General features: G+C 42.8%; 1 protein-coding gene across 1 annotated transcript in view; it reads left to right on the plus strand.

The window, feature by feature from the left end:
• SLAMF1 (signaling lymphocytic activation molecule family member 1) overlaps positions 1-15,738 on the plus strand; it is a gene marked incomplete at its 3' end in the record, with an annotated part of 31,410 nt that extends 15,672 nt beyond the window's left edge. The window contains exons 4-7 of the mRNA XM_084250098.1: positions 5,901-6,003; positions 10,355-10,418; positions 15,203-15,295; positions 15,688-15,738. Coding sequence (XP_084106224.1) covers positions 5,901-6,003; positions 10,355-10,418; positions 15,203-15,295; positions 15,688-15,738 — 311 coding nt within the window. The remainder of the gene's footprint in view (positions 1-5,900; positions 6,004-10,354; positions 10,419-15,202; positions 15,296-15,687) is intronic.
• Between the last annotated feature and the right edge of the window lie 7,389 nt (positions 15,739-23,127).

Below are 23,127 nucleotides of genomic sequence, written 5' to 3' on the forward strand. Positions count from 1 at the left end.
CAATGCTGCTGAGCTCGCTGTGCAGATAAGGAAGGAAGCTGAGGACCCAGAGTATCTGAGCAGCCTTGCTGAGATCGTAGAGCTGTCCTCGGTCACCCTGGACCTTGAATCCATCTGTCTGGCTCCCAGTGCCCTCACTGAAAATGGTCTTCATGGCCAAAAAAGTGTGGTCACAACTCAGATTCTAAGATGCAGGACATAAACCACAGAGTTGAAGGGACAGGGGACAGTGGCAGGAATGGTCAGGGAAAGTTACACTGGGAGTATAGCTGGCCTGGGGCCTAGCTGGGGCAGAGGGCAGGTGTGGATGTGGGGGGCAGGGGCCCACTAGGGGCCCAGGTTGTCTCCCGGGCATCACAGGTCACAGGCTGCCTTTGACTTCCTTGTGGGGCCCCAGCCCCACAGACTGCAAGCAGAAACTGCAAAGCCTGTGATCCCATCTCTCCGGCTCTGACTACTATTTCTGAGGCTCCAGGTATAGTTGCCTGAGTCTCCATCTCCTCAACACAAAATTACTGGGTTAGGGGAGGTAAGCACTATAATCCTTTTAGGCTACATAAAAGAAAAAAAAATCTATGGTTCTCCCAGTAAATTCCTATTACTTTGCATCCAACCACTAGAGAAAGATTTGGGTTTGTGAAATAACTTTCAGGACTAGGACGGGTTGTCTCTCAGATGTGGCTGTAGTGGCAGAAGCTGGTCTTTTTTTCCCTCCCTCCCTCTCGACTTTTTTCTTCTTAATGTTAATGAAGTACCATTGTTTGACATCTTTGTTAACACTGTGAGTGTACAGGACTTCTCCCTTCAGATGTGGGCACTGTGGCTCTCCCACCAGCAAAGCACCAGGTCACTCTATTGTGCTCTCTCCCCTCCCCCCTGCATGGCCCTTCCCTTCTGTCTCTCCTTCCTCTTCCTCTCCTCTCCCCTCCCCCCATGCCTCAGATCTATGGTCACCTTTCAAGGGATGGCTTTATTTCTTTTTTAAAACTGTTTAAATTTTTTTAATTATTTATTTATATATTTTTTATATCATTGTTCACTTTTATACAATGTTTGCTTTCTCCTCTCAGGTGTAGCCCCCATAGAATTCCCACCACCAATTCACCCGTGCACCATCACCATAGTCCCTTGTTTTTTTTATTTAAATTTATTTATTTATACAAGCACTGGGAACAGTCAGAAGTGCGGGAGGGTGAGAGAATTCACCAGAGCTAGAGCGGGGAACAGAACAGGCAGACTGATGAAATACACTGCTGAGGGGAGCAGCAGGCACGGCAGGAGAGGTCTGTGCACCATGTGGGACCCTTCCTGGTGGCCGGGGATCAAACCGGCGCTGCAGAGGCTGCGGGCAGCTTCACAGCCCTGTGCTCAACAGCTGCGCCACCAGGGGAGGCCCACCATAGTCCCTTGTTTTGATCCCTCTCCCCTCTCCTCCCTTGCAGAATGTCTCTGATTTATAGTTGCCTGTTAATTTTTTTTTTTAATTTATAGTTATTCCCCCCACCCCCAAATCTCAAGGGTTGGTTTTAAAGTTTGCCTTTGTCTGACCATTTGTTTGATTTCTTTCTATTCCACATATAAGTGAGCTCAGCCAGTATTTATCTTTCTTCCTTTGGCTCACTTCACTTAGTGCAAGCCCTTCCAGGCTGGTCTTTTATGTGCCAGGACAAGGGGGGCAGATGACCTTCATCGTCCTAGACCCATGGAAAGAAAGAGAGGCTGGCACCCCTGTGTCCTGAGGCCTCAGCGATGTGTTCCTGTCGCTGTTAGTTTGTGTGAGCAGCGGGCAGCAGGGCTGGGCTCCCCAGGCCCTGGGGACAAGAGAAAGTTTCCCAGGGCTTGAAGGGTGCCATTTTCTGGCTCTAGAGGCACCACCTTGTATGTAGGTTTTATTTTATTTTTATCTTAAATGAAATTTGAGAAAAACATCAGTTTTTAAAATGATTTAAAAGAGTGTTTGCTTTTAAATTAACTGTTGTTTTAGAAGTTCTCAAAATATATGAGGGAAGAAGAAAGAGGAAATAGTCTAAAAAGAGGAAGAAATACTGTAGCAATTTGTTGGGTTAGTTCCATGGGCTGATGAAACATTGAGTGTAAGCTGCTGTCTACACACCTCATTTCAGGGTTCTATGGTTTGTCCAGGGGCCCCAGTGTTGTGACATAAATTTTGAGTAATCAATCATTATTCAGTCCCTATCTCTCTCTCACGTACACATTCATAGTCTCTCTCTCTCTCTCTCTCTCTCTCTCCTCTCTCTCTCTCTCCTACCTTCTCTCTCTCTCTCCCCCCCCCACACACACAGAAGGCTCTCAGTGGTCATCAGTTTGTACTGCGGCCATTCAGAGTAGACTGGCTCCCAGGCAGCCCCAGCCTCCTCAGGGGTTTCATGCTTTCTGCTTGCCACTGGCTTTTGATCAGGTCATAGGACACTGCTGATGCTGGTAACCGACAGGAATATAACATGTTTAATTTGGGAAGAGAATCTATATAAATCAAGATGTTCACAAAGCCAATCTAGTGAGAGACCTTGAGACAACATGATGTGTTAAAAGCCTAGGAAGAAAAGAATCTTTTCAAAACCAGGAGGCAACTTTTGTTCGGCTATCAGCTGGAGGTCCACTTGGATTTTGGTGGGATGCCTTTAATCAATTCACTGAGACTTCAGTCTGTGGCTTTGGTCAACTCTGTAAACTTCTACATTGTGTCTCCAATACTCTGGTATTTTGTAACCATCTCTTCCTTCCCTTCAACAAATCCATCACAGATTCAACAAAATGCAGGTTTCTCCCACAACCATCTTTACAGTGACCCTTACACATTAATATGAACATCTGTAAGATACTATGTAGGACAATACTGCTATTAATTTACTTGGAAGCTTAGTGTATCAGACTTGTGCCCAAGTCCAAAAGTCTCTCCAACTGTCCAAGAATTCTGTCTTCACATAAGACTGGAAATCATGAAATATAGAAAGAAATACAGGCAAAACGCTGCATGGCATACACCTCAGTAGCATCTTTAAAGACACATCAACCAAAGCAATGATAGTGAAGGCAAAGATAAACAGCTGGGACTACATCAAATTAAAGAGCTTCTATACAGCAAAATAGACAGTAACCAAAACAAAGAGAAACCCCACCGATTGGGAGAAAATTTTCACACACAACAGTAATGATAAAGGACTGATCACAAAAAATCTACCAAGAACTGATGAGACTCAACAAAAACAAAGTAAATAATCCAGTCAAAAATGGGCAGAAGAGCTAAAAAGAAACTTCTCCAAAGATGACCAACAGCCAAATGGCCAACAGCATATGAAAAAATGTTCAACATCACTTGTAATCAGGGAAATGCAAATCAAAACTACCATGAGATGCCATCTTACACCAGTTAGAAAATAGCACATATTAAAAAAACTAGCTACAGGGCCTCCCCGGTGGCGCAGCGGTTGAGCGTTGGGTTGCGAAGCTGCCCGCGGCCTCTGTGGTGCCGGTTCGATCCCCGGCTGCTTCCCGGCCACCGGAGGAGGGTCCCACATGGCGCGCAGACCTCTCCTGCCGCCCGCTGCTCCCCTCAGCAGTGTACTTCGGTCCTTCTGCCTGCTCTGCTCCCCGCTCTGGCTCTGGTGAATTCTCTCACCCTCCCGCACTTCTGACTGTACCCAGTGCTTGTATAAACAAAACAAACAAACGAACAAAACAAAATAAATAAAACATGCCTCTATAAAAAAAAAAAAAAAACTAGCTACAACAAATGTTGGCGAGGATGTAGAGAAAAAGGAACTCTCGGGCCTCCCGGATGGCGCAGCGGTTGAGCGCTGGGTTACGAAGCTGCCCGCAGCCTCTGCAGCTCCATTTCGATCCCCGGCTGCTCCCCTGTCACCGGAGGAGGGTCCCACATGGCGTGCAGACCTCTCCTGCCGCCCGCTGCTCCCCTCGGCAGTGTGCTTCGGTCCTTCTGCCTGTTCTGCTCCTCGCTCTGGCTCTGGTGAATTCTCTCACCCTCCTGCGCTTCTGACTGTACCCAGTGCTTGTATAAATAAATAAAAAAAAAAAAAATCTAAAAAATGCTGTCTAAAAAAAAAAACCAAAAACCAAAAAAAGAGCATAAAGGAACTCTCCTGCACTGCTGGTGGGAGTGCAAACTGGTCCAACCACTATGGAGAGCTGTGTGGAGAGTCCTCAACCTAAAGCTAAAGATGGAGCTTCCATATGATTCAGCAATTCCACTCGTAGGTATTTACCCAAAGGACACAGAAACATTAATTCAAAAGGGCACCAGCACCCCTATGTTTATAGCAGCACTATTTTAATAGCTAAGCTATGGAAACAACCCAAATGCCCAAAAATAGATGACTGGATCAAGAAGTGGTATATATACACCATGGAATATTACTCAGCATTCAAAAAAGATAAACTCATGCCATTTGCAGCAACATGGATGGAGCTGGAAGGGATCATGCTCAGCGAAATAAGCCAGAAAGAAAAAGAAAAATACCGGATGGTCTCACTCATAGCAGGAATCTAGAAAACCTAAATAAGGGACCAGGAAAAAGACCAATTGTAATAAAGTAAAAATCAAAATCAACAAGCAACTATAAACCAGAGACACACTGGAGGGGGGAGAGGAGGGAGTAGGATCAAAACAAGGGAGGTGGTAATTGTATGGAGACTATAATCAAGATGAAAATGCATACATTGTGCAAAAATGAAAAATTATGTGAAAAAATGTATAAAATTAAATAATAAAAAATAAAATAAAATAAAAAGAATACAAATCATAAAAAAAAGAATTCTGTCTTCAAACCCAGCCACATTTCTATTCCTAGAAGAAGCTCTGGTTCTTGGGGAGCTCAATGCCTGCTTCCTTAGCCATAAGCTAGGAATAATGAGAGTACCAACCCCATTGGATTGTTGTGAGGATAAAATATGATAGCATATATGATGCACTTTGGAAAAAAACGCTGGCCCGTTGTAAATGCTTAGCAGTTACTGAGCATCCTAGCTTATGGCTAAGGAAGCAGGCATTGAGCTCCCCAAGAACCAGAGCTTCTTCTAGGAGTAGAAATGTGGCTGAATTTGAAGACAGAATTCTTGGAGAGCTGGAGAGACTTTTGGACTTGGGGACAAGCCTGATACACTAAGTTTGCTATTATCTTATTGAGCTAGATGCCTTGCTTACTGGAACAATAGATCTCATTCACTGTTTTCCAATTGCTGCTCCTGATTTCGAAGGATTTGGTAGTGGGTAAAAGAAAGAAAGCAGTAAAAATTGGCTCTCCGATGTTGAGTCTGGGTGAGTGGTTCTCCAGGGCTAATACAAATGTGGGATTTATGATTGAGAAGAAAAGCCACGTGTCTTTCTTTCAGTTCAGGACCAGTGGGTTCAGTACAGTTATTTGTAAGGAAGGATGCTAATAGCACGATTGTGTTTATGGTTTTTTTTTTAAAAAAAATAGTAGCTCTTTCTTCCTCCAAGTGTCTCATGAGACTGTGTGGGAGTTTGGGGACAATATGTGATGCCATCATGTTCTTTGTACCAAAATGGACATAGGACACATCTGAGATTTAGAAACAGAGAATCTGAGTAGAGAGCCTCACTCAGGGGAGAGAGATAAGTCTAATTTTAGACATATGGTAGCTGAGGCAAGAATTAAGTATTTGAGTAGAAAAATCATTACAGAAATTAGGAATATGATAAGGAAGTCTAGTGAGAGAAATTAGGAGAAGAAAATAGCCCTCTTCAGTGACCTAAAGCTCATCTCTAAAGCCATCAGAAGGAATGTCTCCCTTGAGAGAGCAGGTAGCGAGAGATGGGAGGCTCTGTTTCCCCTTTTATGTAAGATGTTTTTAAATCCACAGTACTTTGGAGAATACCTTTTGATTTTTTTTTTTTTCAGTAACACCGGATTGGGGACTGTATGCTGGGCTGGTCTCAGTGGGCATCTTAGGTGTTGTCATGATTCTCCCAGCAATAATACTACTGTTGAGAAGAAGAGGTAAGTGTCTGACAATAAAGAGATTCTTATCAGGCTCTGTGGTAAGCGGGGGACCTCTTTCCACAAGCACAGACTTGCTCTCACCATTTGGGTTTTATGCATGAAGCCCTTTGTGAAAACACTAAATAAATATATCTTAGGACCTCACAGAATGGTCCAGTTGAACATCTTGGCTAGTAGGCTATGGGGATAGAAAGTGCTGAATCTGCCAAGGAGACATTATGCAGCTCATTTCAATCCAATGTGACTAGCCTGTGTAGAGGTAATACAGGCTGCCTATGGGGCCAGGCAAGAGGTGTAACAGTACTCACAGAAATAGTACTCTTGGATCTCATCCAAGAAAAGTTCTAATTACTGACAAATAAAAAGACACTCTAAGATGCTTTCATCCAAGGGTTGATACCTTTCAACAATGTCTTCTTAAACTTTCAATGCTCTCTGGAAGAAGTAGGGCAGTTGCTTCTGTGTGGCTTAGCAGTGGGGTAACAGAGCTGCAGACAGCCTAAGTGATTCATATAAGGTTAACTGGTTGATAAAGAAACCAGAACCTTAACCACATCTCCCCTCTAGCACGGTAGGTTCCAGTGGGAAGACCCATAGGTTGTCAGAGAAGAGCAGTAAAGAACTCTCTTTACTAAGATTTTAACACAAGTTTCTACTCAATGGGGACAGTGTGCAATTTATGAGTTGCTTAAAGTCACACTAAATAGGATGGGAAGTAAGCAGAAGGATCCAAACCATCACGGCCCAATTATTCCCTTGCCCTTTAATATCTTCTGCCTTTTCCAAATTGCCAATAATTCATGATCTCAGGGGCACACTGTCCACCTCCCACCCACACAGGAGTCTGAAAGTGCTGTCCCAGACCAGGACAGATCCAGGGCTCCCCTCCCGTGGTGAACTCAGTCCTCACGGCACCAAGCAGACAGCCGATCTCATTCTCAAGTAAATCAATATTCTCCACGTGCCGCCTCTTCGGAAAAGCCCTTACCTCAGCACTGTGATCTTGGTTTTGCTTATATAAGAAGATCTACAACACAGCTCAGCCGCCCACTTTTGTCTCATTTCCTCCACCCAAGAGTTAGCTGTGGGGGAGACCGGCCGGGGTGATTCAGATAGAAATAATGAAAAGAGCCTTAAGAGAAGGGACCTTCCCCCTTCTCTCCTTTATTCCCTTGGGTAATAAAAATGCTGAAATACAGGTGTTGAGAAAACTGAGATTATAATATACCATCTGGCTATTGAGGTGCTGGGTCCACCTGCACTCCTTCCTCAGCTACTTTCTGCCTGTCCTGTGGCTGTGCTCTAAGGGACTAGTGCTTGCCACCCTACTGTGATCCCTACCACTCTCCCCACACACATCCTCATCCTTATCTCCAGGAATCTAGTATTCTTTATAAACAAAGATCACACAAACTCTACCTCAAAGCTATGGAAAAATCTATACTTAATAACTGTACCTCCTCCCCCACCAACACACACACACACATACACACAAGACTTGGTCCAACTTTTAAGGTTTTCAAATGAACTCTGGCAAGTCCACGTCCAGGAGAACACACTGGTTAAGTGCATGGGTTTAGTATCAGACAAACATATTCAAATGTAAACTTTGTCACTTATAAGCTTTGTGACTAAACAATGACTTAACCTCTCTTCTGTAAAGTGGTAATAATATTATCATAGTTTTGTGGTAGGAATCTATGAGTCAGTACCCGGAAAGCAATAACACAGTGTTTTTCGTGGATAGATGAGAGACAGGCAAATAGGTGATAGATAGATAGATAGATAGATAGATAGATAGATAGATAGATAGATAGATAGAGATAGAGAGAGATAAATACACAGATATAGAGACAGAGCATACATGCACAGGCACACACACACAAACACACAAAATTCCTTTATATAGGTAAGTTAAAGCTTCAATGTATAAGTCCTACAACCTGCAGAGGGCAGCACTGGAAGCAGCACTCAGCAGATTAAAGAATTTAACTCTTGGCAGCACATCAACTCAGTTGAGAGTTGATGAGGACGAGAGTCAGTCTACACTTTGATTTTTCACTTATGGTAAGAGGGGATCCAATGAGATGACATTTTGTCCAATGCCACACAGCCAATGAGATCTAGAAGGTAGACAGCCTAATCCTAAAGCCAGGACCTTTTTTGGTGGATACTAAGACCTCATTAACTTTGAGGCATGTTGAGCTAGCTCCTGAAAACCTTGCACTGGGAAGAAAAACATGAAACTAAATTATCCCAACCCAGTGTTTTTGAGAGAAGTAATGTTTGACCTACTTTTTCCATCTGTCCTACCATTTCATATTGTCTCCATTCTAAATTTCAGCCTGATTTGACCTGACAGATGGAAAGCCCTATTCTCGATTTGCTCCTTTTATAGGACTAAGACTAGTGTTGCGTGGGATTTTCTAGCTTTGCAAACATTTGTGGATCAGAACAGAAAGTATATATTTCATAGAACTAATTTGAAATCCCCTCTGTTACTTTCTCTGCTCACCCAGCTGCTAGCTTTCATTCTACACACACATTCCTCAGTCATTTTTGAGGGCCCCACTGGCTGCCCATCACTATATCCCCAAGGATCACATAATCATGCTGCCCTTACACCTCCTTCACCACATACATACTTATATACATGTATGCATACACACATACATACACATGTTTATGCATACATACATATTAAGTCCTGTTCCTTCCAAATTGATACTGGCCTCTCATAAGTTCTACTGTCTCAGAGACATGCTCTTAGCTTTTAAAGAAGATAAATTAGGGCCTCCCCAGTGGCGCAGCGGTTGAGCGCTGGGTTGCGAACCTGTCTGCAGCCTCTGCGGCGCCGGTTCGATTCCCGGCTGCTCCCCAGCCACCGGAGGAGGGTCCCACATGGCGCGCAGACCTCTCCTGTGGCCCGCTGCTCCCCTCAGCAGTGTACTTCGGTCCTTCTGCCTGCTCTGCTCCCCGCTCTGGCTCTGGTGAATTCTCTCACCCTCCCGTGCTTCTGAATGTACCCAGTGCATGTATAAACAAAACAAACAAACAAATTAATAAATATAAACATGCCTCTATAAAAAAATTAAAAAAGAAGATAAATTAATTGATGTTAAAATAAGTCTACCCTAAACACTTTGTGTGATTTCGTCTAGGTCAAACCTCCTTTGTCTCTGCCTAGACTTTGCAATTGTCCTCAACCTCCACGCTTCAGTCTGTTACTTTCACTCCATCTTTCTCTCCACTACATGACACATGCAAAGAATAGCATGAAACATCTGAAAGAATGAGATAGACCCACTGCACTGTTGGGGAAAATGTCCTTAACACATTGTAAATAAATGTGAAGGTCAAGTTACAGAGAAGTGTGTATAGAATGACCTATTAGAATTAAAAATATCTATAAAAATATAGCAACACCTAGAACTGTATTGTATAACTGGTAGTCTCTGCCAAATGTGGCTGTTTGAAGTTGATTAGAATAAAATAAAATTTAGAATTCAGTCCTTTAGTTGCATTAGCCACAGCTCAGTAGACACAGGCTACCATACTAGACAGATATGAAACATTTCATCATCACAGAAAGTCCTATTACACAGAGTTAGTCTGGAAAGGATATGTGTTGAACAGTTAAAAGCAATTACTTCTGGAAATGAAATTGTGATGGCTAATGAAGCAGGGAACATCATTTTTACTCTATATGACTTTAATTTTTACTCTATATGATTTTAATTTTTGTAATGAGAATGGATTATTTCTATAATTTTAAAAGAAAAAAATTAAGACTGGTTAAAATGAAAATATTCCAAAGATTCTAAGTTCTGAGCAAAATTTCCAGATACTAGGCATTATAATAATTCACTGTAAGTTTATTTTCCAAATGGTAGCAGGTGTATTAGCCTCCTTATACCTGCTCTCCACTGCACACACCAAGTCCCCAAGAAATAAGGAGGCAAGAAAGCTGCAAGAGAAGCAACATGCTACAACTGGGAGAATACAAAATAGGTGTAAATCACTAGTCCTGCCCTCAAAGAACTCAGAATTCTATTAGGAGACCAGATAATGCACATCAAACAATAGATATCAAAATAAAAATGGAATGGTTATCAATTATACCTAACACATGTTGGGGATTTGCTATGTGTCACGCAATTTTCTGAACCCCAGTATCATGACAATAACCTAATATTGTGTGACAAGCAAACAGAGGATTGCGACTCAGGGATTTGTTCCTGTTCTGCTCTTGGAGAAGGGGGAGAAGGGATAGAAACCAGACAGTTCTGAGCCCGGTGTTCACATTGAGAACCAGAGAGAAATAAACATTGTGGTTTCTTCTTACCAGGTAGAACAGACCAACCAACAGTGGAAGAAAAAAACCGTACTATCTACGCCCAAGTCCAGAAATCAGGTGTAAGTTCTATACTTTCTTTTTCTTGGGTGAAGCCATCACATTTCCCATATGATTCCTGGCCAGTCCACTTTGCATGTTGGACATTCATTTACATGGGAGCAAAAGGAAATTAGGGAAGCAGAAGTCAAGTATAGGAGTGCTTTATAAGGGCATGAAATTTTGATATTAGATGGGACTGTTTGTTATTTGAAATAATGGAAAACACTGGGTAATCTTCTGGTCATCTATTTCTTCTTAGGAAAAAAATGAGGAAGCTAGAGATACACGATCTATGACACTTTCTTGCTCTGACAATCTAGAATTGATTGTTCTATGTTATCAAACTATTTCTCTAGGAAAAGGGGCAGGCTTGAAGAGAAGGGAAAGGCTTAGAAACACTATTGCATGATGCACTGGGCTGATCCAAGTCTGGGAAGCTTGCAAAGTGCTAAAGAGACAAGGAAGGAGGCTCTTGAGGATTCAGTTAATAGCTAGAGGGTGGTTAAGAGATGGAAAATGCCATGTAAGTTGGAGAGAAAAGAAAGCAAAACTTTGATGGAGTTGGACTGAAACAGAAGAGAGGTACAAAAAAAAACAGTCTTGATGAAATTGAGGAGTAGATGTGCCAAAAGGAAGAAGGTAGGAGATTATGGTTTGATATGAAAATATCCTTTCCAGACTAACTCTGTGTAATAGGACTTTCTGTGATGATGAAATGTTTCATATCTGTCTAGTATGGTAGCCTGTGTCTACTGAGCAATTCAAGGTGATATAGAGGCCAGGCTCTGACCATTCCCTCTGTGTGTGTGTGCCCAGGGCTGGGGGGGTGGGGGTGGGGAAAATTCTGGAGTAAAGGAAGAAGTGAAGGTAAAGACAGCTTTGATTAGTGCCTTATAAAATTCCATCAGTAGCAATAAATGCATTTCTGATAACTACAGATGAACTATTGGACAAAGCTCTTATTTCCAGCTCTTTCTGCTCCTTTTTGTCTGTGCAAGCATATTTTTTTCTCCCTTCCTTTCTTCTAATAAAACTAATCTTAAAAAAAAATTATTTCTACTGTCCCCTAGTGGTGTGGAGGGTTAATTACACAGATCTTGGCCGCCACTGACAACTAAATTTCATTTATGAGACCCCCAAGAACAACCTCTACCCTCCACCCTCCACACATTCAAGTAACCAGGTTTAACTCTGATGTAATGTCTTCCCTATCCTCTATATCCCAGGCTGCTAGGATCCCTCTTTTTACTGTCAAGTATAACATATATACAAAAAAGTGCACAATATATAAATGTCAGCTCCATGAATTACCCCATCTTGGTGTCTAGTAAGACAAATCTCCCCACCTTGCTTTTCTTCAAGTTAATTTTATTTTTTACTATTTTTTTGTCCCTGTGTACTTTCATCTGTGTTTTAGAATCAGCTTCTCATGTATCACAAAAGGGAAAAATATTCCTATTAGGACTGCATTGAATAAACAGATATATTTGGGGAGAAATTACATCTTTCATTATTAACCTTCTAATTCCATGGAACTAACACCCAGAACAAGGAACAAAAAACAGAGCAAGCACCCCCAGAGTTTGCTCCTCCCAATCAGATCCACTCTCTCCTCCCCACAGATACCACTTCTAAAAATATGACTTAGTGTTCTGCTGCCTTTTTTTCTTTTATTTTATAAAAATGGAATTTATAGTATCTTTCTTCTTGTTTTTTTTCTTTTTCTCAAGTTTATCTTTATCAAATCCATACATGTCTTTGAGCTTAGATATAATGCATTCATTTTCAACACTTTATGGAATATCCATATATAAATATACTAGTTTACTTATTCAGGTGACTGTGGATGGACATTTGGGTTATTTCCAATTGCAGGCTTTATGAAAATTGCAGCTATCTCTCTTGGTCAATGTGCACACATGTTTTTGTTGGGTATTATACTTAGAAGTAGAGTATGAATCATAGAGTATGCATATCCTCAAATTCACTAGATAAGGCCAAACTGTTTTTAAAGTAGGTGGATCGATTTACTTTTCTACCAGATACATTTTTATAAGAGTTCCAGTTGCTACTAATCAAAACTTGACATTATCAGTCCTCTTAATTTTACTCATTCAGTTGGATGTGTTTTTTATGGTTTTATTTTGCATTCCCCTAATTACTAAGGGAATTTTACAAAATTTTATGTTTTTATTGGTCATGTTAATATCCTCTTATTTTAAAAAATCCTCTTATTTAAATCACCTGTTAAATCTGTCCATTTTTCTTTGAGTTTCTGACTTTTGATACATTCGTTTTTTTTAAAAAGGTTTTAGCTTTGGAGCAGTTATATGTTAGCAAATATCCTATTGGCCATTTACTGAAAAGATCATCTTTGCCCCCCTGCAGGGCCACCTTGATCATAAACCAAGAGTCCTTATAAGTGTGGATCTATTTTGAAGTTCTCTATTCAAAATAGTTCTCTATTTTGAAGTTCTCCTTTCATCTATTTGTTTCTGTACACGCACAGTTACCATGCTGTCTTTACAAATCTGTGATTACAGATTTATTATAGGCTTTGATATCTGGTAAAATGAGTTATTTCTCTTTTTCTCCATCTCCTTTTTTCAAGAGTTCTATGCCATTTTTGGCTTTTTTCAATTTATATATATTTTGGATTCAGTTTGTCAAGTTCTCCCTAAAAATTCTGCTGGAATTTTAATTAGAATTGCATTGATCAATTTGAAGAGAACATGAATATTTATAGTATTGAGTTTTTTAATTCACAAAATGACATGTCCTTTCTTTCCTGTCTTCTTTAACCTCTCTAAATGATGTTTTATATTATTCTGCATAACAGGACTTGCATAGCCCTTACAATTTACTACTTGCCATTTGAGCATTTGATACTGTAGTATACTATCATCATTTGTTATCCTTTTTTAAAAATTTGACATCTATCTGAGAAGGTATGATCCTATGCCTTTAAATCACATGTGATGTTGTAAGCCAGGCAAGGGCCATGCTTGTTGAAGGCTTTTAGGGAGCCTCTTCCTTTACATTTCCATCATCTGCTGGCTCCAGGTGTTCTTTGGCATTTGCTGGCTTTTAGCTGCATCACTCCAATTTCTGCCTCCATCTCCACATAACTTTCTTCTCTCCCTCTGTTTCTATTTCTCCTTTTCTGTCTCTTACAAGGGTACTTGTCACTGGATTTAATATCCTACTCTAGGATGACCTTGTTTTGAAAGTCATCTATTTGAATTATTCAGTTACTGCCTGTCTTTTCTTGCAATATTCCTCCACTTACTAAAATATCTGTGAACAAGTAGCATCAGCATCAACTGGGACCTTCCTAGAAATGCAGGATCTTGGGTCCCAACCCAGACCTTCCAAAATAGAAGCCACCTCCTTCTAACAAGATCCCCAGGTACTTCACATGCACCCTAAAGTATGAGAAGCCTGATCTAACCCAAGCACTTCCAGTAATCAGAAAATCATTGCCTCCCAAGGCAACTCATTCCGCATTTGAGCACTTTTAACTTCTAGGAAGATATTATTTTGAGTCAAAATGTGTCCCTAAAATTCCAGTCGTTGTTTAAACCAGAAATAGTCTACAGAAGAAATCTAATTCCTCGTCTATATGGCAATCCACCAGCGATATGAACAGAAAGAACTCCTGTAAATTTTTCCCATTTTTTACCTCTTCCATCAGATAGCAAGATAACAAGTTGTCTCCCATTAAAACCTTGAGCTGTAGTTTCAAGTCTTGCTCTATTTCCAGGAGAAGAAGAGGGCAGCGCACCTTATACCCAGGCCCTCAAAGGGTGTTGAAAGGCTGGTTTTACCTTACAGGGATGTAGCCTTCCTTCATGCCTACCGTGCTTGGTCTGGCATCGTAAATTTAGAACAACTCAAAGTAACATCAACAAACATCAGCTGGGCCAGGGCAGTGGGGAGGTGTGAGGGGAGGAGATTATATGTCCAGCTCTGTTTTGTAGGGAATGCAAAGAAATGTAGGCTATTCTTCAAGTAATTTACAGTCTGTTTAGAGAAACAACAGGTGAATATATCATGTGTTTTAAATACAGCATACAGTTGAGTGCCATAAAGTGTGACTTAAACACCTGAGGAATGTGGGCATAGGGAAGGGCATTTAAGTCAGGCTAACCAAAGAAGAAGAATATTCCGAAAAGCCTTTAAGTTACAAGAACTAGGTGGGACTCCCGGCTTTGATACTTCTCGAATGTGTCCATTAGGAAAGTACCAAATATTTTTGGGTTTTAGCTTCTTCATCTAATAGAGATGAGTAGCAGCAGCATTTCGCATAGAGAGGGGCTGTGAGGCAAAGAATGTGAACTTCACTATCACTAAGTTCAGTATCTGGGCAGGACAGAGAAAGAGTGAGACACATTAGAGTGAGAAACAGCAGGAACAGCAGCGAGGGGTGGAATGAGCTCTGTATATTGCGGTTGATAGTGAGGGAGGGAGACCAAAACACCAAGAAGACCCCATTCCCTTCAGCTGGCCTGTTAGGGCCACACCCACTGTGAGGAAGAGCATGAGAAGCCCTGGGAAGAGCTAGTGATGAATTAGGCTGCTCCTAAGGTTGTGAGCTCCAGTGTCACTGGGGAGTTCTCACAAAGTGCCAGGGAATGGGGAAGGTGGGGGAAGATCTTCCGCCCGGGAAAGAGGCTAGACCAAAGATTCTAAGGAAAAGTTTCCAACTGAAAGCTTCATTAAACTGTGTTTCTCCTAAAAGACAGTAGGATGGGAAATAATTCCCTGCTCTGCTAATCTCTTGCTATTGTTGTTGCTCTTATAGTCTGTTCACAAGAAACCAGATCCCCTGCCAGCCCAAGACCCCTGTACCACCATTTATGTTGCTGCCGAAGAGCCTGTCTTGGAACCTGCCCAGGTGAGATCTAGCTGTGCCCCACTCTGTAGAGGAATATTGGGGGAGGGGAGAGGGTGCCATCTGGGTGGAGCTGAAATGAAACAGAAGCCCGAAATGAAACAGGCAGGCCCAGCAAGCAGGCAGCAAGGGACACTGCAACCTTAGTTGCAGCGTTTCAGGGAAACTGCTAGAGGCTGCTTACTGGGGCATAAAACAAAAGGTGGGGTTGTAACCCTCCCTACAAGGGGAGCAGGCAGCCCAGGACCTTGGCAATGTCTAAAGGTCACCGACCCCATGACAATTCCAAATGCTGCCTGACCCTGAGACCTTTGTCTTTTCCTAAGCAGCTGTTTGTATTTGCACTTGTAGGGTGGGTGCCAGGCCCTCCTTTATGACATCTGTTTTGCCCCCAGGAATTAACCTCTATCACAGTCTATGCCAATGTGACGCTTCCAGAGAGCTGACACCACAGGCCAAGCCAAGGGATTTTCTGAAGGAAAATGCAGGAACTGAAATAAATGCTGAACTTGGTACCAGGTCCCAAGTTCCCCGTGCTGCTCTAACATCTGTTCTCTTCTCTGATCAACTCCCTGGTGATGCTTCTCCAATTCCACCTGTGAGATGGACCAGGATGTGGGGCTTCCTGAATGGGGCTTGACCTGCTCCACAGGGACAGGCCCAGAGCAGAGAGGGTAACACAGCTCCCACCTCCGCGGTGGAAGAGACAATGGAGAGTGTGGATCCAGCAGAGTCCAGAAGGCCAGGTGCCTGCTCTTTGCTGGACGGGACAATAAAGCTGAATGGCAGAAGGCCAGGCCATCCTGTGCCCATCTTAGTCTGCTAACCACCAGCCACAAAGCCAGGGAATAGTTTACATTTTGGCTGCCGGAGCTGATTCCCATCAAGGCCCAGACCTGTCAAGGCTCTGTACGTCAGTTTCTCTCTCTGGATGGGTAATAAGGGGTGAGTTCCTTGTTATATGTAAAACACTCAGATATATTTTATAAAGGAAGCTAATAGTATTTTATTTGTAAAGCCCAGAAGTTAAACAGTCAATAAACTGAAAACACAACTTTGAGTTCTCTGAGTTTTGAATAATGGAATGTAAATCATTTCTGATTCTTAACAGCACAGTTCTGTGCAAAGGGCTTTCAGATTTATAGAAAAGCAGCAAGTGTTGCGTGCTGCTGTTATGGAGGAATTTGGGATAATCAGAAGTTGTCTCAGATGCTTTTTTAGTCCCCCAAATAATTTTTAAATCCTAGTTTTTTCTAACTCCATTAGACAACAAACCTGAAGCTTCAACAAAGAGTCTCTATGGCAAAAATCTCTTTTAGGAAAGTTCTATTCTCTGCTTTCAAACAGGTCCTCTTCAATTTAAACTCTCCTTTCTTGTAGATTCTTGGATGACTTTAGTGGACATTAAGAAATCATCTATCTTACAATCACTTAACAGAGGTGACAACTTTTTGGTTCATGGTCTTTACTGTTAGCAGGTAGATTGAGAGGTACCCCAAGACCCTCTGAAGGGGTCTGGCCATCCATGTGCATAAAGGCAAAGGAATTCTGAGTGTGTAAAAGAATTTTAATATAATTTTGTGCAGAGAGAGGGAGGAGAAGAAAGGATAGTAATTTCCCAACCAAACACCCAAAGTTACCCATTTCTTTGTGGGTAAATGTCCAGCCAAACAGAGCTGGCCTAACGCAGGGCCTCTGAGGCGCAAAACCTTGCCACAGTCAAAGGTACCTTTCGGCAGGAAACCATAGGAAAGGGACAGGAGGGGCCAGGCAAGTCTGGGATGAAAGGAGCAACATTAAAGTACCAATCAAGGAAAGCCTGCCATTGTCAACCTCCCTGTGTGTGTGTGATGCATGTGTCTCTACTAAGGGTCTCTTCATGTCTCTCCTCCATGTGTCCCTTCCAAGTCCCTGTGCAAGTCCGATGCTGAGAAGCAAGCAGGTCCTTCTTCTCCAAATGTCTCTCTCCCCATATCTCTCCCTGTGTCTGTGTGTCTCCTCCTGAGCCCATCTGCCTTCTGTGTTATATATCTTCACCTGGCCACTCAGCTCCACCCCTCAGTAGGTGGGGCAGGATATATGGAGCCTCTGTTTTTATGGAGCTGCCTCTGTTACATTAGTACCTTGAGTCTTACCTCTGTCCACATTTAGTTCTGGTGTATCTCATTTCCTGGTACCAATTTCAACTATAGTGTTCTTAGTTACAATCAACAGAAATCGAGTCTGGACTTTTTTATGTGAAAAGAAGTCTACTGGGAAGATATTGGTTGGTTCACATAACTCTAGAAGTTGCTGTAAAACCAAACTTTGAATATGCACAGGAGAAAGGAGGTGAGGCTGTGGTTGGGAGGACAGTCCAAATCACAAACCAGAAGAGGAGTGACCATGCCCGCTCACATCACTGCCACTGGCCCAGGACGGGACCCACACTCTGCCACTCCCTCTGTCTCCAAGAGACTGGGGCACTCAATATTGCTATTGCTTTGTCTGTACCAGAGTGACTTATCCAGTGTCCCTTCATCTTTTCATCTCTAGTTTCTAATTCAGAGTTTGGGACTGCGTGGGCATCTTTGGTTACATGTCCATGTTCTACCTCCAAGGATATCTGCATCTTCCACTTTCACCATGGCTGGTGGGCTCTGCCTATTATGAGTAAGGGAATTCAATGAAATGTGACATTGAACACGCAAGAAAATGCCCAATGCATTCACTAGCTGTTCTGAAAATCTAGCAGCTACTAACAAAGGCTTGTGCCCTCTGGGTTTGACTCTTTGCTCCTTTACTACAACTCTGATTGCTCAGACAGCTCAGTTCCTATCACTTGGGTTTTTCTTCTGACTGAATTCTATCTTGTGGAAGTGCAGAAAAAAAGAGGCTATTCCCTTGGAAGTCCCTGACCTTGCTCAAGTCCTCACTGGGAAGACAGCTGAGTCAGTGGAAGTCTTCAGGTAACCTTCATACCATGCTGGATATATGTCTGCCACCACCAGCCCAGGCTTGAGAGGGAAAGCAGAGAACCCTGCAGATTATACCCTTACCTCTCCCCTTCTCTCCAAAACCCCTATGGCTGAGCTGGAGCTCTCCTTTTCCTCAGGCTTAAACCACACACACACACTCACACACACGTACACAAACAACAGATAAGAGTTTCCTTGGTTTCTCCTCTAATGTTTTCTTTTGACTGAGCATTTTCAGTTCTGGAGAACTGAGAAGGAACAGACCCATTCTCTTTTTTAAGGAACTGGTGTTCCAAAACACAACTGGTGGAGCCTCAGCCCTTTTTAGGGCTTTGTCACACAGCCAGGATGTGATGGCGAAGGGAATGTCTGCTGACTGGGCCACCGCTGATCACTGCAAATCACTGCTCTTCCTGAAGCTCTTGTTACTACCTCCTTGCAATGAATAAAATACACATAATTAATCGAGGGAGTCACCCTTTTTGTCTAATGTTACTAGAGTACTTGTAGCACAGCCTGTGTTACATTGCATGGGCTTGGGTCTGGGTTATAAGCTGTGAGTTTGTCCCTTTTCTAGGGTGTGGGCAAGGCTTAGCTGTGTGCCCTCTGCACACAGCTAAGGAACCTCTTACAAGTACACAAGAAAACTATGTTTAGAGGATTGTTTAATTGTTGTCACTGCCATAGTAATTCCCTTCCCTGAACATCTTCAAATTCCCCTTGTGGAATAGACCTACAACAGGTTTCTTAACCTTAGCACTGCTGACATTTTGATCCAGATAAGTGTTTGCAATGGGACTGTTCAGTGCATTGGGTGATGTTTAGCAGCATCTCTGGCCACTACCCTTTAGCTGTTATTAGCAAATCTCCTGTCCCCCAGTTACGGCAATCAAAAATGTCTTCAGAATGGCCAAATGTCCCACCAGTTAAGAGCCATTAATTCAGGGGGCCTTCCTGGTGGCGCAAGGGGTTAAGTATCTCACTATGAAGAAATCCGCGGCCTCTGCAGCACGAGTGCGATCCTGGGCCGGCCAGGGAGCAACCCACATGACACAGCAGACCTCTCCTGTCTTGCCTGCTGCTCGCCTCAGCAGTGTCTTTCAGTCAAGTCTGCCTATTCTGCTCCCCACTCTGTCACTGGTGAATCCTCTCACCCCTGGCCCCTCAGGCCTGTACCCCAGTTCTTGTATGCATAAATAAATAAATCTTTAAAAAAAAAACCATCAATTCAGAAACATACTGGCTGCCTTGTCATCTTTGCATAGCTAACTATGCTTTTAAACCAAGAAGAAAATCTATCAAAAATCATATTTTGAAAGTGGTCAACTGGTAACTTAAGCTTGACTAGCACTTGCCAATTCCCAAGGTTATCTAAATATTAGTTAACTAAGTATACTTTTAAAATACAGATGCCCAAGCCCTACCTGAATTGGAATTAAGGTCTAAGGAACCACCTACCTAGAGACTATAGTTACAACCATAAAGGATTTTGTGAAGAGTTCCACACGGCAGCCACAAGAGGGAGACACAGCAGCACAGTCCAGCCACTCCAGGGCCCCCAACACCTCTTCCACATCTGAAGGATGTGGACTCAGTCATAGACTCACTGAACTGTGACTGGATTCTATCAGTTCCCAACACCTGCATGTGGGGGAAGAATTGCCCCTGCCCCTCGGAGATAAGGAGATGCAATGTGAATCAGCAACAGACTCTACTCAAGGTTAATTGCAGTAAGGCTAATTGAAATTAATTATTTCACGGAAGAGTCCCAGTTCAACTGAAAGCTTCACTCACTCAACAAATAGCTATTAAATTCCTACTAAGTGTTAGTGGCATGATCCGTGGGTCATCCAAAGTATACTTGCAATTAAAATATGATCTGCTGGGACACACTTGAAAATGAGAAGAAATTATAATAACTCTGAAGCATAGTGGGTTAAAACAATTATTAGTTACCCAAGCAACAGAGGAAGTGCCTGACCTTCGTAAAGCACACGAGAGGTGCGCCCAACTAGACCTCAGGAGTAAGGAGAGTAAGTCGATTTCAGGTAAAAAGTTTAAAGTTGCAGTGGAAGTGAATTAGAAACCTCCCAGGGGGTAACCAAAGATAAGACTTCATTCAGCTCAGGAAAAAAAAATAGAATCAAGTTCTGAGGGCTACCTTCATGGCAGTTACACTTTCAACCTGAGACTGAAGAGAATAAAAGGTGGGCTCTTGATAATGATGTACCCACATTTAAAGGGCAGAATGGGGCCTCCCCTGGTGGCGCAGGCAGTTGAGCGCAGTGCTGCGAAGCTGCCCGCAGCATCTGCAGCGCTGGTTCCATCCGGTTCGATCCCAGCCGGCTGGTGAGGGTCCCACATGGCACGGCAAACCTCTCCTGTCTCGCCCGCTGCTCCCCTTGGCAGTGTATTTCATCAGTCTGCCTGTTCTGTTCCCCGCTCTGTCTGTAGTGAATCCTCTCACCCTCCCGCACATCTTGCATGTCTCCCAGTTCTTGTATAAATAAATAAATGAATCTTAAAAAAAAATAAAGGGCAGAATGTAAAACAACAGCCAAGGACACAAATAAGATCACTGATCCCAGAAGTCGGAAGGACAAGCCAGGTGCCTATTTCAGGAGCGGCTAAAGAGAAAGGGAGCTGAGAAAGGTCACTGTTTTTGGATTTAGTGAGGATTTTGTGAGATGATTTGGAAAATGAGGGAGTAAAAAGAAAAAAATAAATGAGGTAAAGATTTTTAGGTAAGTGAAGTGTGGAACTGATTTTAAATTTCTTGCTAGTTCTGGTCCCAAAAGATCCTTTGGGGATGTGACTCAAACACCCTTATTCATAGAATTGTAGGCAGCCACGGTTGGAAGGACTATATAAGACAATCACACAGTTCCTTCCTGGCTGTCCAATACCATGTCCCCAATATCCTCTACTGTATCCCCAACATTGTAACAGGCTTTGCCACACTGAGTAGTGAGGAGACACTCTCTCAGTAAGGTAGCAGGCATCCCTGGTTGCTGCAAAGTTCTTTAAATTGAATAGACATCCACCTTCCTATCACAGTCCCCTCCACGCACCCAGTGCCTCCACTAGGCTCACTCTTCTTCTTGGAGTTAATGAAATAAAATCCACTTGTTCTATCTTAAAATCCTCCAAACATGTAAAGGCATTGATTCTTCACCTTTTCTCCTGCTCACAACTTTCCTAAAATTATCCTATTTTCTTTATAATAAACAAATTGCCCTTCTTGCTTTTACCGTTGTCTGCCAGACAGTAATGTGTGAATGGGGGTATCGGGGTTCTGCACAGTAGGGACCAGAAGGGATCTCACCAGAAGGGACCCTCCTTGGGTCCTCTTTGGATCTTGTGTCCTCTGTCTCTGCGGTGCACCTACTATAGGCCTGTCTGAGAATCTTGTCTTCTGTCCCCTGGGGGCTCTTCTGGGCTCCCCATGATGGCCTGGTGTAGTATCTTAGCGACTCTTGACTGCCAACCAGAGAGGAACCATGAATGACTCACTCTTGGAAAGAGATTCAATCAAGTTTAAGTCACCTGGGAAATGAAGCTTCAAGAAAATCTGAATAAAGTGGTAACAGGAGAACAGAGAGACTAAGGAAAGCAGTGGTAGGTGACAACAGAATGTATTTTAATATACATAGCTTCAAACACTTAAACAAGTGGCAGGGATCTTAGCGATCTCTTACCCCAACCCTAGACCCAAGGTAGGCATCTCTTTCAGGGGGAGACACTTCAGTTCCAGAGACATTCCCAGCCATTCCTGGCCCTCGCTCACACCACCTCAGAGGTGAGGAGTATAGAAACTGGCTTGTGAGTTTGGGAAGATGAACTAAGTGAACTCAGCACAGCCTGCTGAGCTGTCTTTCCGGGGGTGGCCTATCTGCAGGAAGCAGCGCGCTGTGGGCTCACATTTGCTCCAAGGGCAGTTGTGCTCTTGTGGGGAGACAGGATTGAGCTCGCGTGACTTCCTCCTTCTCCCCATTCTCTTTTCCCCCTTAGGCCTCATCAACAATATTAAATGATAACAGTAGCATGAACGTACTCAATAGCACTGAGGGGTGCTTATGGGCTAAGCACTGTTGGGTGCTGGTCACCTAATACTGCATTTGCCCATCAGTTTCATCAGTAAAAAAACTGACTTTTTTTCACCATCTATTTTACTTCTGTGTATCTCAAAATTGATTCCCAACTCAGAAGAAGAGCAGATGGGATTTATCACCTCCTCCCGGAAACCTCACACCTTGGTTAACTATTTGCCAAGCCTTCCCTACACCTCCCTCCCCAGACATCTCAGTTTCCCCTTTAGAGAGGTCAAGTTGGAAAATCAGTGTACATTAAAATCCCTCTTCCCGAAACTTGCCTATTTTTATCTTGGTTCTTCTCCAAATGAGAAGGTATTCAGAGAATATCTCTGGATAATTCCTCTTCCATATGACAATTTTTAAAGTATCTGAATGTGACTGTAACCTCAATGTGACCTTTGACTGTGGACCAAGCCTCTGAGCACTGCCCTCTTCCTCCAGAGTTCACGTCTTCATTACTTTGAATGGAGTGATGGGAAAATGAGCTGAGTAATTCCCATGGTCTCCTTCTCCTAAAAGTCTATTGTGTCAAAGACTTTCCTCAGCCATCCTTCACAGGACTCATGGCTTTCACACTGTCCTGTCTGTTCTTCTAGAACACAGTCAACCTTGTCAATGTGTCTTAAACTTTGCTACTCAAGACCGAACTCTGCTTCAGACACAAAATACACCCAGGCAGACAAGAGCTGTTATTGTCCATGACGTGATAATGTGCATTCTTTTTGATTTTTGAGTTGCAATTCAAGTCACAGAAATGGATTGATAGTCTGTTAATCATATTCCT

Source organism: Talpa europaea (assembly GCF_964194135.1).
Source record: "Talpa europaea genome assembly, chromosome: 12".
In the NCBI taxonomy this organism is placed as follows: domain Eukaryota; kingdom Metazoa; phylum Chordata; class Mammalia; order Eulipotyphla; family Talpidae; genus Talpa; species Talpa europaea.